The sequence below is a fragment of the Triturus cristatus genome, chromosome 1_2 (assembly GCF_964204655.1).
Source record: "Triturus cristatus chromosome 1_2, aTriCri1.1, whole genome shotgun sequence".
NCBI lineage: Eukaryota > Metazoa > Chordata > Amphibia > Caudata > Salamandridae > Triturus > Triturus cristatus.
This window is the reverse complement of record NC_140580.1, coordinates 1,012,453,710-1,012,468,714: the sequence shown is the minus strand read 5'-3', so window position 1 is coordinate 1,012,468,714 and position 15,005 is coordinate 1,012,453,710. Positions and strand designations below refer to the sequence as shown.

At 48.2% G+C, this 15,005-nt stretch overlaps 1 protein-coding gene across 3 annotated transcripts in view; it reads left to right on the top strand.

The window, feature by feature from the left end:
* The window catches only part of AKNA (AT-hook transcription factor), a 223,918-nt gene that overhangs the window by 78,178 nt on the left and 130,735 nt on the right, over positions 1 to 15,005 (top strand). For 2 of the 3 annotated variants that reach the window (XM_085611856.1, XM_085611848.1), the window contains exons 11-12: positions 4,594 to 4,846; positions 4,979 to 5,070. In XM_085611856.1, coding sequence (XP_085467982.1) covers positions 4,594 to 4,846; positions 4,979 to 5,070 — 345 coding nt within the window. The remainder of the gene's footprint in view (positions 1 to 4,593; positions 4,847 to 4,978; positions 5,071 to 15,005) is intronic. The other variant, XM_085611866.1, reaches the window with a different exon arrangement.

Sequence of the window (15,005 nt, the reverse complement as noted above, 5' to 3'; positions counted from 1 at the left end):
CTATACCATCCATACATTTGTGTGCACAACTCTCCTAAATGGCTACTGCCATCATCTTTCACATATGCTAAAAGGCATGATTTACAATTTGGGTTCGTATGCACCTTAATTTAATCTGTTCTACTTCCTTCGGTTATTCATAATGATATAAAAAGCTATTCCTTGTTTTAAGGATGAGGTTGGCCAAAGCAATGGCCCAAATGTCGCTTTACATTATTCTAGGGACTCTGTGTTATTATTGGGATGGGGGATAAATGTGAAAGGCTCACTATTTTCAATTAGCCTTGTGCATCAAACCAACACTGAGGTGCATCAACAGAGCCTTGGTATGTTGATAGTTGGGTATCAGCTAGTTAGTTAATTGCCTTAGGAGTTCAAAGCCTTGTGGTGTAGTTAATTGGGTATCAGCTAGGTAGCACCTTGCCATAGCAGTTCTGCAGGCCATGAATGAAGCCCCATAAGAAAGTGTCATGTCTGCTCACAGTGCCTCATTGATGTAGAGAAGGGTATGTTGCACCAGTGCTCGTTTCTATTTCTACCCAGGCATACACAAACCCCAGCTTACTAACCAGGTACAAAGAAAGCCATGGTACAAGGGAAATGAAATACTCCCAATCCTGTACTTCACAGTTGCTTTGCACCAGCAGTAACAAGTAGGCAACACTATGAACAAGTGGCAAGGTTTTCAAAATGCAAGACTGCTTTATGGCCCATTTTATTCCTGTGCATCTTAAAAATGGCATAATTGCATGAATACTTTTAACAAATACATTAATGCAACAATCAGCCATATGTGTGGGCCACCATACTAGAGTGATAGACAACATATACAATAACAGAGCATTGGGCACACACTAGTGCTACCTTTGTCCATCATTACACCCTTTCGTTTTGGGCATCTCAAACTCCAGGAACAAGAAAAGGCACACAATACATCATGGAGCAGGTTACCATTCAACTTGTTTCTGAGATTCTCATCTGTTTAATAACTGAATAGCAAAGTTACTTTCTTGCTGTCTGAAGTGGCATGCATACTCCAAGAGAAATCCACAGTGCGGGCACATAGTGTGTGGCCTGCAGTCTTGGTAGTCATAGCTAACCACATATTCCACATACTGCATACACACAAATGGTATTTAGGATTCATTTGAATCTTTGCCAAATCAGTTTGTGGCTCATGCATGCCGGGTCTCTTTATAGCTGTGCAATTTCATGTTTGAGGTAACGCTGCTTCTTCTTTGGGGTGTGTTATATCTGATGTAAGATCGGAGGGACTCACGCCTTCCAGGTAGTTGCTGAGCCCCGCTCTCATACATGTATGCCAGTTTTTAGTGTGAATACCGAGAATCTTCAATTCCAGCTGGTATCCCTGCACCACATTTCTAATGACTTTTCTCCCTGCAATGGGGAATAACTGCATGAACCCAGTAATACCAGATCCTTTTCTATGGAGTTTTCCCAATCCAAAGGAGAAACTGCTGACATTTTGGGCCTGCTTATAGCAGGTGTAAAGTGTCAGCAGGAGGGCCTGTGCTTGAGTCAGGGGTCATGGCAGGCTTCAGTCTATTCAGGGAAAGCTTGTCTGCTCTGTCAGTATTGGTGTATGGGTCAGGCGCAAGCCAGGTTCTGCTGCTGCCTACAGCTCCTGCAACCTGTCAAAGGGTCCGGTGTCACCAACCCTCAAAATGTCAGGCCTGATAATTCCAGGCCCAGAAACACTTGACATTTCACCTGGAATTACTGCTCAGGTGAAACTCTGCCACTTGTAATGAGGGCCTGTGGGGGATTGACTACGCTGTCCTTGTGTGACCTTTATGCAGTGAATTTGCTCTTGTCTGTCAAAATACTTTTATGACAAGCAATAATTGATTGTTCATGACACTCTCCATACCAGAGTGCGGGGAGCAAAGGGGTTTGGAGGTTTAGAAATGTGTTTTTGTACTATAGCTCCATTTGCCTCCAGGAAAAACATCTTTGGGAGAGCCAGGACAAGTAGGACTGTAGTAGGAGAAGGATAGAAATCCTATGTAAAGTTTAGGCAAACGTTGATAACAATTGATGTCTGATGTCTTTTTTGCCTTGGAACACTGTGAAAGTGATATAGGAGGTGTGAGAAAGTGCATCTTTTGCATGGTTAGCCCTCCACTTTTAGTCTGGTTTTGATGTGGTTTCAAATGTAGTGCGCAGCGTCCCTGCCAACCAGGACCCCTGTGCCAGTGCTCTTTCCCTAAAACAATCTCCCAATTGGTACTTCTGCCTCCTGTAAGTCCCTAGTAAATGGCACCCTAGGTACCGAGGGGCCTGGAAGCTGAAGAGGGTCCCTTCGGGCCTCCCCTCACTGGGACAGTCAGTGGCCTTGCAACCTGCATGCCCCTGTGAGGGAGAAAACGATAAAGTCGACATGGCACCCTGCCATGCCAGCTAGCACTGCCTGACAGCATAGATGAGTCACCCCTCTATCAGGCGTCACAGCCCTAAGGCAAAATTGTAAGTGCCAGTGAACCCATAGAGAGTACATGGGCTGGGAGCAGGACAACTCGAGTCCCACCGCACCATGATGGCTTTACTGAATATGCGAGTGTTTGCTACCAAACTACTCCTTCAATAAATCCACACTGATGCCAGTGGGGGATTTATTTACCAGGTACCCAGAGGTGCCCCCTGAATCCTTACCATCCCTGGTGTGGTCTCTGACCAGCTGTAGGCAGCCACCCACCCCCAGACATGTTTCTGGACCCCTGGATAGAGAGCCCCTGCTCTCTAGGACTGGGAACAATGCACATCCTGGGCAGAGGCTTCATGCCTTCTGCCCCCGGATGGGCCAGTGCTCAAAGAAGGGAAGCTTCAAAGGGCTGCCACCTTTGTAATGCGACCCCAGCCTCTACTGCTAGCAGCAGATGGCAGCCCTGGTTCACTTTGGGTGGGAAAATTCAAAAAGATAGTTGTGCTCACCTCTGCCAACCCCACCCCTAGGGTGGGGAGAAAGCGAGGTGAAGCACAAGTTTCAGTCCCCGCCATCTTGAAGATGGGGGGACCCCTCCAATCAGGGCTAGATCTACGACCCCTCCCACAGGAGGCTGGCATAACAGAGGGTGTAGTCACCCCAGGTAAGGTGCCCATTGATTCGACCTGCTACTCCCCATAAACCTGAAATTGAGTATTTAGGTGTCTCCCTCAGACCTGACCCTCAGATCTGCGACAACCTAAGAGATAACACACCCTGCAGCAGAAGGCAGAAGACGTCAACTGCCTTGGTCCCCGGCCTACCAGCCTGTCTCCATCTTCGACGACCCTGCAACCTGTCTTGCATCAATGACCTCCAAAACCAACTCAAATCTCCTGTGGACAATGGACCTGTCCAGAAGAAAACTACAACTGCGACTCCAGATCCAGACGGATCCTGAATCGTTCCCACTCTGCACCTGACGCCCACGGCCTGAGTGGCTCACCTAAGCAGTGAAGTCTCCCCAGTGATCCTGACCTTGTGTCTAGTGTTAGCTGACCTCTCCTGCCCTCATCAACGGCACCTGCAGTGTGAATCCAGAGGCTCCCTCCCCCCGTTCGTGACCTGCTCCGGTAAGAAGACTCCGACGTTGAAAGGCACCCCTGCACCCGATGCTCCTGGGCCTTGGTGAGCTGAACCAACGGTGCCCCTTTGACCCCTACATCCCAACTTACCTCTGCTGTCGTTGGTGTTCCACCTGCAACCTATGGTGCCACGCCTGAAGCCTCTTTACCATCAAGAAGATCCCATTTGAAAAGCATTCAGCGCCGATGTTGAATTTGAAACCTGCATCGGGCCGCACCTGTGCCGCTGGTGGTGTATGGTTGGTGCTGCTTGTTGGCCCCCACCCATGTGCTGGTACTAACCCCCACAGTTTGGCCCCTGCAACCAATTTATTTAGATGCAAGCAGTATGGCTCCAGGCACCCCATGTCTCCATTGCAAAGCATTTAGATCGAACTCCGATTTTGACCTCTGCACCCGGCCGCCCCGGTGTCGCTGGTAGCGCAGTTTTAGTACTTACCTGACCCGTGATGACTTTTGGTTCTGAAACATAAAATTGTAAGTTAAATACGTACCTGTTTAACCACAATTTTGTTTTCCCCAAACTGGACAGTGTGAAAAGGTTTCTAAGTGTCAATTTTTGATAGTGAAAAGCATTTTTGATAAAAAATGTACTTCCCTGATTACGAAGAACTAGGGCTTAAAATAAAGTTCAAACAGAGTATAATTTTATAAAATGTATCTGATTCTCTCCTCTGTGTTAGGCCTAAGGCTGCTCACCGACACGTCCACTAATAGAGCACTTTGGGCTTTACATTGATCCCTGTACACTTTTGGGAAACCCCAGGACTCTCTGCACGGTATAACCACCTAGTGGTGATACCATATACAAAACCAGCTTCCTACAGGAGGTAATATTCATGGTCTTTAATTCCCATTAATGTGTACCTTTCTATAATCACCAGTGCTGCACTTACTGAATCCATGTTTTGTTTTGGGGTGATTTTAGAAGAAATGTGAAGTTATGTTCAGAAAAGGACAAAAATCCCTTTACAAGACTAAACTTTTCTTTCTTACATTTCCCAGGCAGCCGATGGAGAGGAAACCAAGGGCCCAGGGCACACCACTGAGAAGACGCCGCCCACTTTCCATCCAAAGGAATGAATCGCAGCCCAAGAGTCCAGTGGTTGAACCAACGGCTCACACTGTGAACCCCAACCCTTCTGTCCCTTCACGTCAGAGCAGTGCAGCGAGTGCAGCAGGCAGCCACCCATCAGAGCGCCTCCCTCAGAAGCGTTTCCTTCAACCCAAAGTGTTGCAACCGGAGGTTAGTTCAAAGGTACAGATCACAGGGCCTTGGAGCATATATGCTGGGTTTGATAGTTAACACTGGAGTGTTTCACTCTGGCATAGAAAGTCAATGACCAGTGGCTTCTAGTATGTGTCTTTGATGTAGATTAATCTCTTTCAGGAGCGGATTGTGTCGCCAGACAGTGGATTTGTGGGGTCAGAAGGAAGCCGGATATCCCCACAGACACCAGAACAACATCCACCCCAAAGCAGGTACCTTCAGGAGAACAGAAATATCCTAACTTACAATCCCTCTCATATCATGCGTCTTCCACCATATACAAAATTTTGAGGATATCAATCTGCTCTCACGAGAGACACAGGCAAGCTGCAGCAGCGTTCTCCACTTTGTTCCAGGCAAAGCCAGGAACTCCTTTGCTTGCATAGCATATTTTATGTTAACTTATCATCTATCATGTATAAGCTTCTTAATGGTTTTTCTTCTATTAAGTGCCTCCAGCTACTAGGCCCATTTGACTGCAGTTAAGTTCCGAACTGTTCCTTATCCAGTACCCCCTGGAGTTGTCCATTATACACCAGAAATAAACTTTCTTACCTGGCACCTCTAACACCCTAGGTCTTTCTTACTAACTTCCTCTTTGAGTTGTATTGTTGTCTCAGTGTGTAACTATTATGTTTGTGGCATGTGTAGCTGTAGATACACATACTGTGCATACTCTTGCCTTCTAGTGTTGGGCTTGGACAAGTGCAAGTTGTTTGTCTTCGAAAAAGTATTTCGAGTCATGAGGTATACTAACTCCACCTATTACAAAGTAATGCATATAGGCATTGGCTCCATTGTTAGATTTGTTTTCTCTGCTGCCAGGTTTACATGTGATGCTTAAACCTCCAGTTTGATGCCACATGGTATTGTTGCCAGGACCAATTGTATCCTTCTCACTCGTCATACGATTGCGCTTACTCTCCAGTTCCAAGTGTAGCGTACCCTCTTTACTTTGGCTTCACAGTCTAACACATTCAACACCAAACATGGGCCCTCACTTCTCCAGGGCTTCATCAGTTCCTCAACACCCAAGAATTTTCCAATGATCAAAAGGACTCCATTCCGCTACTACCCAAAGTGTTGAGTGAAATGCACAAGGACAGACCTTCATCAGGTGTGTAACATCTGTCTGTTCCTTGACCATCAGGAAGCCCCCTGTTCAGCATGCCTCACCTTCCAGAATCAAAAGACACCCCCCCCCCCCTTTACCGGCAGGCAAGACCATTATATCGCATTGGCTTCCATGGTGCAACACCAAGTAGATTATACCCCGGACCTGTCCGGAGATCAGGACACTGAGGGCAATCAGCAGTCAGAGGCTTCCGGAGCAGAGGCTCAGGTATTCTCGTCAGAGGAGAGCTTCGGTCCTGCTGCCCAAGTGGTCGAGCTGCCACTCGCACAGCATCCAACATCGAAGACAGCCGCTGTGATTACAGACATGCTGGCTCCCACCCCTCGACATCATTCAGAAGCTGAGCATCACACTCTTGGGGGTCGAGTTTGGGGCTCACAGGCCCCTGATGAAGCCTCTGGTCCGCCACTGCTGCAAGGCATTGGTCGGCACCGAATGCCTGATTATAACCTGGCACCCTCCACACCTCTGCTCCAAAGTCCTCTTGAAGCCATGCCCATTTACTACAACCACCCCTTCAACTGTGGCCGCGATACCACCCATAAAGGCAGCTTCGGAGTAAAGGCCTACGGATCCGAAATCCAGCTCATGCCAGGGGATCAATGGCCATCCTCTTGCTCCGAAACTACTGTTGTCCAGGGAAGCCTCCTCTACCGCTTCTGAGGATCAAGAGCAACCCATCCTCCAGTGTCTCCATGAGAAGCTCGATGACAGACCGCAGCGCATCCACATCCATCCAAAACCAGATTGATCCTAGTTCAGCCTCTTCTAAAGGCAAAGGACACTGTTCCTCCCAAAAGGAAACTGACTTTTGAGGAAACATCAAATCCACCTTTGGAGCCGGCACCTAAGAAGCCTAAGCCCCATGACAGAGGCACCTTTCCATGCCCTCCCTTGTCTCATCTACCTCCTCCTACTCGCCCTTCTGCTTCTCCTCCACCTTTGCCTTCCTCTCCACTTCCTTCACGACTGCCTTTCCCATTACTACCTGTGTGCCCCTCGCCCAATTCACGTCAGGGTTTCCTTCCTTCTAGGTTTGGAGGTGACATTCCTAGGTCTCCCTGTGACCCATATAATACATCATACGACCAACACCTCCAGAATGTCCCTTGGGACAACTATGGCGTCGATCCCCCTGGGGATATAGACCCTGACCTCTACCCAGCCAAGCCTTTGCCGCTGGATGACTGCACCTGTTACCATGAGATATTGCGGAGGGGGGCTTCCTTTCACAAGGTGGACATGCACAAATAACCAGAGGAGGACAAATTCCTCATGGAGACCCTCGCCTCCACCCAGAGGTCCTTGCAATATTTGCCTATGCTTAAGGGGATGCTTAAGCCAGCTCCCAACATGTTAAGGAGCCGGTAAAGGCCTGTATCATCACTCCATGCGTCGATAAAAAATATAAGCCATTCCCTTCTGACCCTCCTTACATCAGGGGACAACTTCTACTTGACTTTTTAGTGGTTCACACCGCCCTTAAACGTGCCAAGTGCAGAGATAGTGCACCTCTCCCAACAGGGAGAGTAAAACAGTAGATACAGCAGGGAAACGTGTTTCTGTCCAGTCTTCTACGCATTGGGGTATCAACAATTCCATAGGTTTACACTCCCAGTACGATAGGGCTCACCTTGATGAAATTGAGGAGCTGATTCAACAACTCCCAGACCCCAGTACAAGCAAACGGGTCAGAAAGGCTGAGGGAAAGATTATATTGATTACTAATATTTGATGCACCCGTTGGGTAAACATTAGTGTCTTCCTCCATTGATACACCTGGCTGTACATTTCGGGTTTTAAGCCAGAGGTGCAGCAGCATCTGGTCAATGTCCCTTTTGATGGAGAGCACCTGTTCGGCCTGCAAGTTGACCAGATGGTGGAAAAAATTAAAAAGGATACTGAGATGTCTAAAGTGATGGGTGCCCTCCAGACCCCATCTCCCTGCAGCTCCTTTCACCACACATAATACCATGAAGGGGGTTGTATGACATTATCATGCATTACTTTACCGTGCACGTTTTTACAATGCAGATTTTCAAATGCATACCACCACAATGCATTTAAATTCACTCACATCTGACATAGTATTACCATGCACACTTTTTAACACGCTTACAGTAACAGAAGAATCCAGTCACAATATAGCACTGCCACCTACAGTTAAAAATGTTTACAATAAATCTTAAAACAATATTGTAAATGAAATATGTACATTTAAAAAAGAATTACTTTTATGTCGATTACAGGTTTACTTTTTTAACCCCCCCTTTTTTTAATGACCCTTAAAATATATATAAACTAAATACCACATAGTCACCATTACAAACATATATGCTTTGTAAAGACTTACTTGGTAAAAGTCAATACGATGTAAACAATGTGTTGTACTTGTATTTCGTGGTAAAAACTTTGTGGTAAAGGCTGTTACCCCCATGAAGGGGCTAAGGCCACTACCCCCGGAAGCATCAACTTGCTTCACCAGGTACCAGGAGCAACGGCCAGACTCTCTGAGCAATTATAGGGGATTGTACAAAAATAACAAAAATAGAGGCAAAGGCACAGCCCATAAAGGAGCTGCACCTACCAGACAGTGACTCTCTCACCCTCCTGGCGATCATTTAATAACTATCAGCGAAGACTGTAAAGGTTTCTGTCTTGTTGGACAGTGATCACCTCAGACCAGTGGGTTGTCAACATTATAACAGAGGGGTACTGTCAAGAACTCACAGAAACACCACCAAACAGCCCCCTCCCCACCAAACACTCTCCCCAGAACCTCAGCATCTGCTTCAAGAGGAGATGCATGCACTTCTCATCAAGGGGGCCATAGAACCCACAACACCACGTGCAGGGGTATTCTCCCTATACTTTCTCGTTCCCAGGAAGGATGGGTCACTAAGGCCTATTCTTGACCTCGGGCCCCTCAACAAGTACATCCTGTTAGAACATTTCCACATGGGAACACTCTAAAATGTCATTACTTTACTACAGCAAGGTGACTTCATGACCGCCCTCTATCTGAAGGATGCCTACTTTCACAACCCCATCCAACCTGCACATCACTGGTCCTTCCGGTTTGTGGTAAGGGGCCAGCATTAACAGCTCAAAGTGCTGCCCTTCGGAGTTACCACAGCTTCCAGGGTGTTTACTAAGTGTGCTGCAGTGCTAGACCCTCACCTCAGAAGGAAGGGCATCTAAGTCTTCCCTCACTTAGAACAATAAGCTGATCAAGATCGCATGGACAATAGTGTAGTCCTCATGGCAAGTTCCTTCTTAAGATGGTCTCCTGTTTACATCTTAATCAAACTATAGTACTCCCAGTGTTCTTCCCACATCCAGTCTGTAGCAAAATACGTTCTGCACATTCTGGACATGAAAAGAGTGCTTATGTATTACGTAAAACACAAGAGCTCCTTGTCTCTTTCTCCAAATCACAGAAAGACTGTTCTCTGTCCAAGGCAGGTATAGCACGCTATTTGGTCAAATGCATGAAGATCTGTTTACGCCAAAGCCAAAAGATCTTTGCCTGTCCCTCCCGGGCCCCACTGTGAAAAAGGAGCTTGTTTGGTTTATTTGGGTAATATTAATATAGCTGGCATCTGCAACGCAGATTTTGGTCTACACCACAAACTTTTACCAAACATTACTGTGAGTATGATTTAGCTAGATTTAGCCAGGCTATTCTTATGCACACTTTTTCAGTCTTCTGCATCATCCTCAGGCTAACCATCGCCTTAGGGGAGAACTGCTTTGCAGTCTATGCATAGCATGAGCATCTACAGCCACACATGCCACAAACTGAATAAAGTTACATACCCTGTGAGCATCTGCTCGTGGCATCAAGTTATGTACATTCACATGTGCCAACCCTTCTCTCCAGAAGCATTTTGTTGTGGCAGACATTTATTCTTTCTATCTTTATCATTCCTTTTCATCATTTCTGTATCTCTATACTCTATCTATATCCTCACCCTTCTTGTGAAATAACAATCTAACAATGGAACTGATGCCCATGGGCATTACCAGGAATATGTGTAGTCACTATACCTTGTGACTCAAAAGACTTCTTCGAAGAAAAACAACTTGCGTACATCTGAGCCCAACACTAGATAGCAGAAGTATGTTAAACACTAGATAGCTGGAGTATGCCCAACACTAGACAGCAGGAGTATGCACAGCATGTGAATGCAACAGTGCATGCCATGAACATTTGCTTACAAGGTGTAAGTAACATTTTCTTTATTTGGCATTTCTGTAAAGCTTCAAATTTTCAACAATGGCCACCATAGATGAATGATGTCTGCATACATGGTTGCTGTTCTTTCCATACAAGGAACCAATAGGATGAATGTACCATTCTCAGCACCCATCCCTAGGTACATGGTACCACACTAACCATATACCTATTGAGCCAATGTTCCAATGTCACTATATACTCCTAGGACCGGTGTACTATTATAGCCTGTAGGAACACGTTTCCAGTTTCACCAGATACTCTAAGACAGAGCTTTCATTCTTGTCAAATAATGTCTGTAAACATTGTTATTTTCTAATGAGTAACAAACTTTCTATTTCTCCTGGTACAGCCAAGACCACAGTTTACCTTTTTAAATCTAGCTGACTATTTTGATATTTTTAATATACATTATGCTTTGTTTGAAATAATTAGTAAAACATTATTAATAGTTCATGAAGATAATCCCAGACATGAGACATCAAGATTTGCCCACTTGGGTTTGATTGTAAGCAAGTATTCATTGTGGGCTGTTAGAAAAACACACTCCCACACCGGAAGGGTGGTGGTGTGTTCTCCCAGACACACTGTGGTAGCTTGGCTCGAGCGGGAAGGAAGGCACCGTGTTAAGCATACGTCACACCCTCACAATAACCATGCGTTCATCCGTTCCAAAAACGACACTACACCTTAAAAATTATACTGAAAATATATCTCTTTATCTTCTTTTCTCTTAGTTGCTGATAAAATAAATAATAATACAATCACAGTACACAAGGCTTTTCCTGTGGAAGGGTACGTCAAATAAATACTATCTTAACGATTCAATAAATAAGGTAGATCATAAATAATCAAGGCATAAATATAAGTGCATTACATAACAGGCAATTAAATATTTTGAGGCAATAAATACTGCGAGACAATAAATATTGTGCGACAATAAATACTGTGAAACAATAAATACTGTGAGGCAATAAATAGGATGAATACAATAAATACAGTGCTGTCAATAAATAATAAAAGCCAACAGTGACACTTGAAAATCAGTTCACATTCCTGAGGTACTATGGGATGATTTGACCCAATCCCAGCTTGTAGAGATTTGGATGGCCTGAGGGGTATACTCCCTGGCTTGGACAATGCTGAGGCCTAAACTGAGGTAGATCAAGGGGGAATCTAGAGATCTGGCTCTCCCACACTACACAACCCCTCTGTATTAGTCTCAGCTCACCCCTGGCACAATCAAGCTGGTTCCAGCACCTCTCTAGCCCCTAGGATGGTCTCTTAGGGTTCCACAGGGCCTTAGGCGCCCTCTATTCCACTTACTGCCCTTTTTATGAAGCTCCGATGCCGCTGGAGTCGTGTCGACGCCGTGAGGCGGCTCCGGTTCGATGTCGGCGGCCTCGGCGCAATGACAGTTCTTGACGACGCCGGTAGGCGGTTCCGGTTCGATGTCGGCGGCCTCGGCTCGATGTCGACCTCCAGTTCAATGACGTCGGGCAGTCTTGGCTCGATGTCGACTTCGGGCGGCTCCGGTTCGATGTCGGCGGCCTCGGCTCGATGTCGACCTCCGGTTCGATGATGTAGGGCAGTCTCGGCTCGATGTCGACTTCGGGCGGCTCCGGTTCGATGTCGGCGGCCTCGGCTCGATGTCGACCTCCGGTTCGATGACGTCGGGCAGTCTTGGCTCGATGTCGACTTCGGGCGGCCTCGGCTCGATGTCGACCTCCGGTTCGATGACGTAGGGCAGTCTCGGCTCGATGTCGACTTCGGGCGGCTCCGGTTCGATGTCGGCGGCCTCGGCTCGATGTCGACCTCCGGTTCGATGACGTCGGGCAATCTTGGCTCGATGTCGACTTCGGGCGGCTCCGGAGTGCGATCTCCACTCCCGACCTCCGGTGCTCCTTTCCTCGGGATCCGGCGGCTCCGGAGGGCGGACTTCACTCGACCTCGGGTGACTTCCTCCTCGACCTCTGGTACTCTCCACGACCTCCGTCGGCGCCCTCTCTCGACCTCTGGCGGCTCCGGGTACGACGTCTGCTTTCCAGTCAGCACCGCTTCTCCACCTCGGGCTCCAGGTCTCCAGGCTTCTCGACGTCGGACTTCAAGAAGTTACCAGTAACCAGGTCAGGAACTTGCTGTTCTTTACTTTTAAGGCCTGTTCCTGCTGTCCAGGTCCTTAAGATGGTTTTTCTTGCTTTCTCCCACACAGGGCTCCAGGCTGGGCTCAGTCAGTAGGGACTAGTATCAAGGGTGGGTTTATGGACCCCACTCCAGGCACAAGTTTCCACCCCTGCTGCCTCACTCCTTCCTCCTTCAGGTTTCTGCTGCTCTCTCTTCACCAGTCAGGTGCCAACTGCCCACTCCAACTGTCAACTCTGACTTAGCTTCCCAACATTCTAAACCGCCTCCAACTGTCACAGGGTTCCAGAATGTTGCAGAAGGTTCTAGTAGGTTCCAGTGATGTCACAGGTGACAATGGGTGGCCACCATTTTGTGCTCCAGGCCCTCAGACAGAAGTTCCAGGGGTAGATAAAATGGCTCCCTGAATCTGCATCAATACTAAAAAGTCTGGTGGTTCCCAAAAAGGAAAAATTCTAACAGGGTTTGAGGCAAAAGTGGGACAAAATAAATAATGATGAGGAGGGACCACCCAAAGGGCTGACAGGTCTAACACGCGTCCCCCCCAGCTGAAAGTGGGGAGAGCTACCCAACCCCTTGGGAGTTCTCATCACTAAGGCGGAAATACCTTGAGAGACCGTCTGCATTGGCGTGGTCCACTCCAGGCCGATGTTCCACCTGAAAGTCCATTCCCTGTAGGGAGATAGACCACCTCAACAACTTGGGATTCTCCCCCTTCATCTGCATCAGCCAACGAAGGGGTCTGTGGTCGGTCTGAACTAGGAAGTGCGAGCTAAACAGGTATGGCCGCAACTTCTTCAGAGCCCATACCACTGCAAAGGCTTCACGCTCTATTGCACTCCACTTCTGTTCCCTGGGAATGTAGTCTCCGGGATAGGAAGACCACGGGTTGATCCAGACCCTCTTCATTGAGTTGCGATAATACTGCCCCAATGCCATGTTCTGATGCATCCGTCTGGACAATGAACTCCTTGGAAAAGTCTGGGGCCCTTAAGACCGGGGCCTCGCACATGGCTTTCTTCAGTCTCACAAAGGCCTGCTGACAAGCCTCCGTCCAGACTACCCGTCGAGGTTGTTTCTTGGACGTGAGCTCCGTGAGGGGGGCTACAATGGTACCGTACCCCTTCACGAAGCGGCGGTAATATCCCGTGAGGCCCAGAAAAGCTCGGACCTCAGTCTGTGTCTTGGGGGGTTCCCAGGCCATGATGGCCTCGATTTTCGCCTGGAGGGGTTGCACCGCTCCCCTACCCACCAAGTGTCCAAGGTACACTACCGACCCCTGCCCGATCTGGCACTTGCTGGCCTTGATCGTCAATCCAGCTTGTCTCAGGGCCTGGAGAACAGCTTGCAGGTGACGCAAGTGATCCTCCCAGCTGTTACTGAAGATGGCTATGTCATCCAGATAAGCAGCAGAGAAACTCTCCATTCCGGTGAGGATCTGGTTTACCAGGCGCTGAAACGTGGCAGGTGCGTTCTTGAGCCCAAAGGGCATCACACAGAACTGGTAGTGGCCATTGGGCGTGGAGAAGGCTGACCTTTCCCTTGCTCCATCAGTCAAAGAGATCTGCCAGTACCCAGAAGTAAGGTCAAAGGTACTTAGATATTGGGCAGCTCCCAGCCGGTCAATCAATTCATCCGCCCTAGGGATCGGATGAGCATCAGTTTTGGTTACTGAATTTAGTCCCCGGTAGTCCACACAGAACCTCAGTTCCGGTTGGGCACCCGGTGGTGCAGCTTTTGGTACTAACACCACCGGGCTGGACCAGGGGCTGCTGGAAGGTTCGATCACTCCTAGCTCCAGCATCTTAGTGACTTCACTGTGAATGCTGGCCTTCACCTTGTCTGACATCCGGTAGATCTTGGACTTCACAGGTGGGCTGTCTCCTGTGTCCACATCATGGACGCACAGGTGAGTCCTACCCGGAACAAGGGAGAACAACGAAGAGTACTGTCCCAGGACCTGGCGGCAGTCCTCTTGCTGTTCAGGAGTTAGGGAGGGGGAGAGAATCACTCCCTCCACCGACCCATCCTTCTCTTGAGACGCAAATAAATCGGGGAGAGGCTCGCTTTCCACGTCCTCTCCTCCGTCAGTCACCATCATCAAGATGACTTCGGGCCTCTCGTGGTGGGGTTTGAGGCGGTTGGCGTGCAGCACCCGTAGGGGCTGACGAGGGGTTTTAAGATCCACCAAGTAGGTAGCCTTACCCTTCTTCTCCAACACCTCAAAGGGTCCTGACCAGCGATCCTGGAGGGCGCTAAGCTCTCCCGGTTCGATCACCCACACCTTCTGGCCAGGCTCCAATTCCACCGGGTGAGTGTTGTGGTCATACCACGCCTTCATTACTGCTTGGCTGGCTTCCAAGTTGTCAGAAGCTTGCTTCCACAACTTAGCCATTTGGCTCCGGAAGGCCAGCATGTAGCTCACCACGTCCTGGGGAAGCTTCCTGGGAGTTCTTTCGCATCCGTCTCTCACCAGGTTGAGAGGTCCACGTACAGGGTGCCCATACAAAAGCTCGAAGGGGCTGAAGCCCACTCCCTTCTGTGGCACTTCCCTGTAGGAAAACAATAAACAGGGTAGGAGGACGTCCCATTTCCTCCGCAGGCTTTCAGGCAGACTTCTGATCATGCCTTTC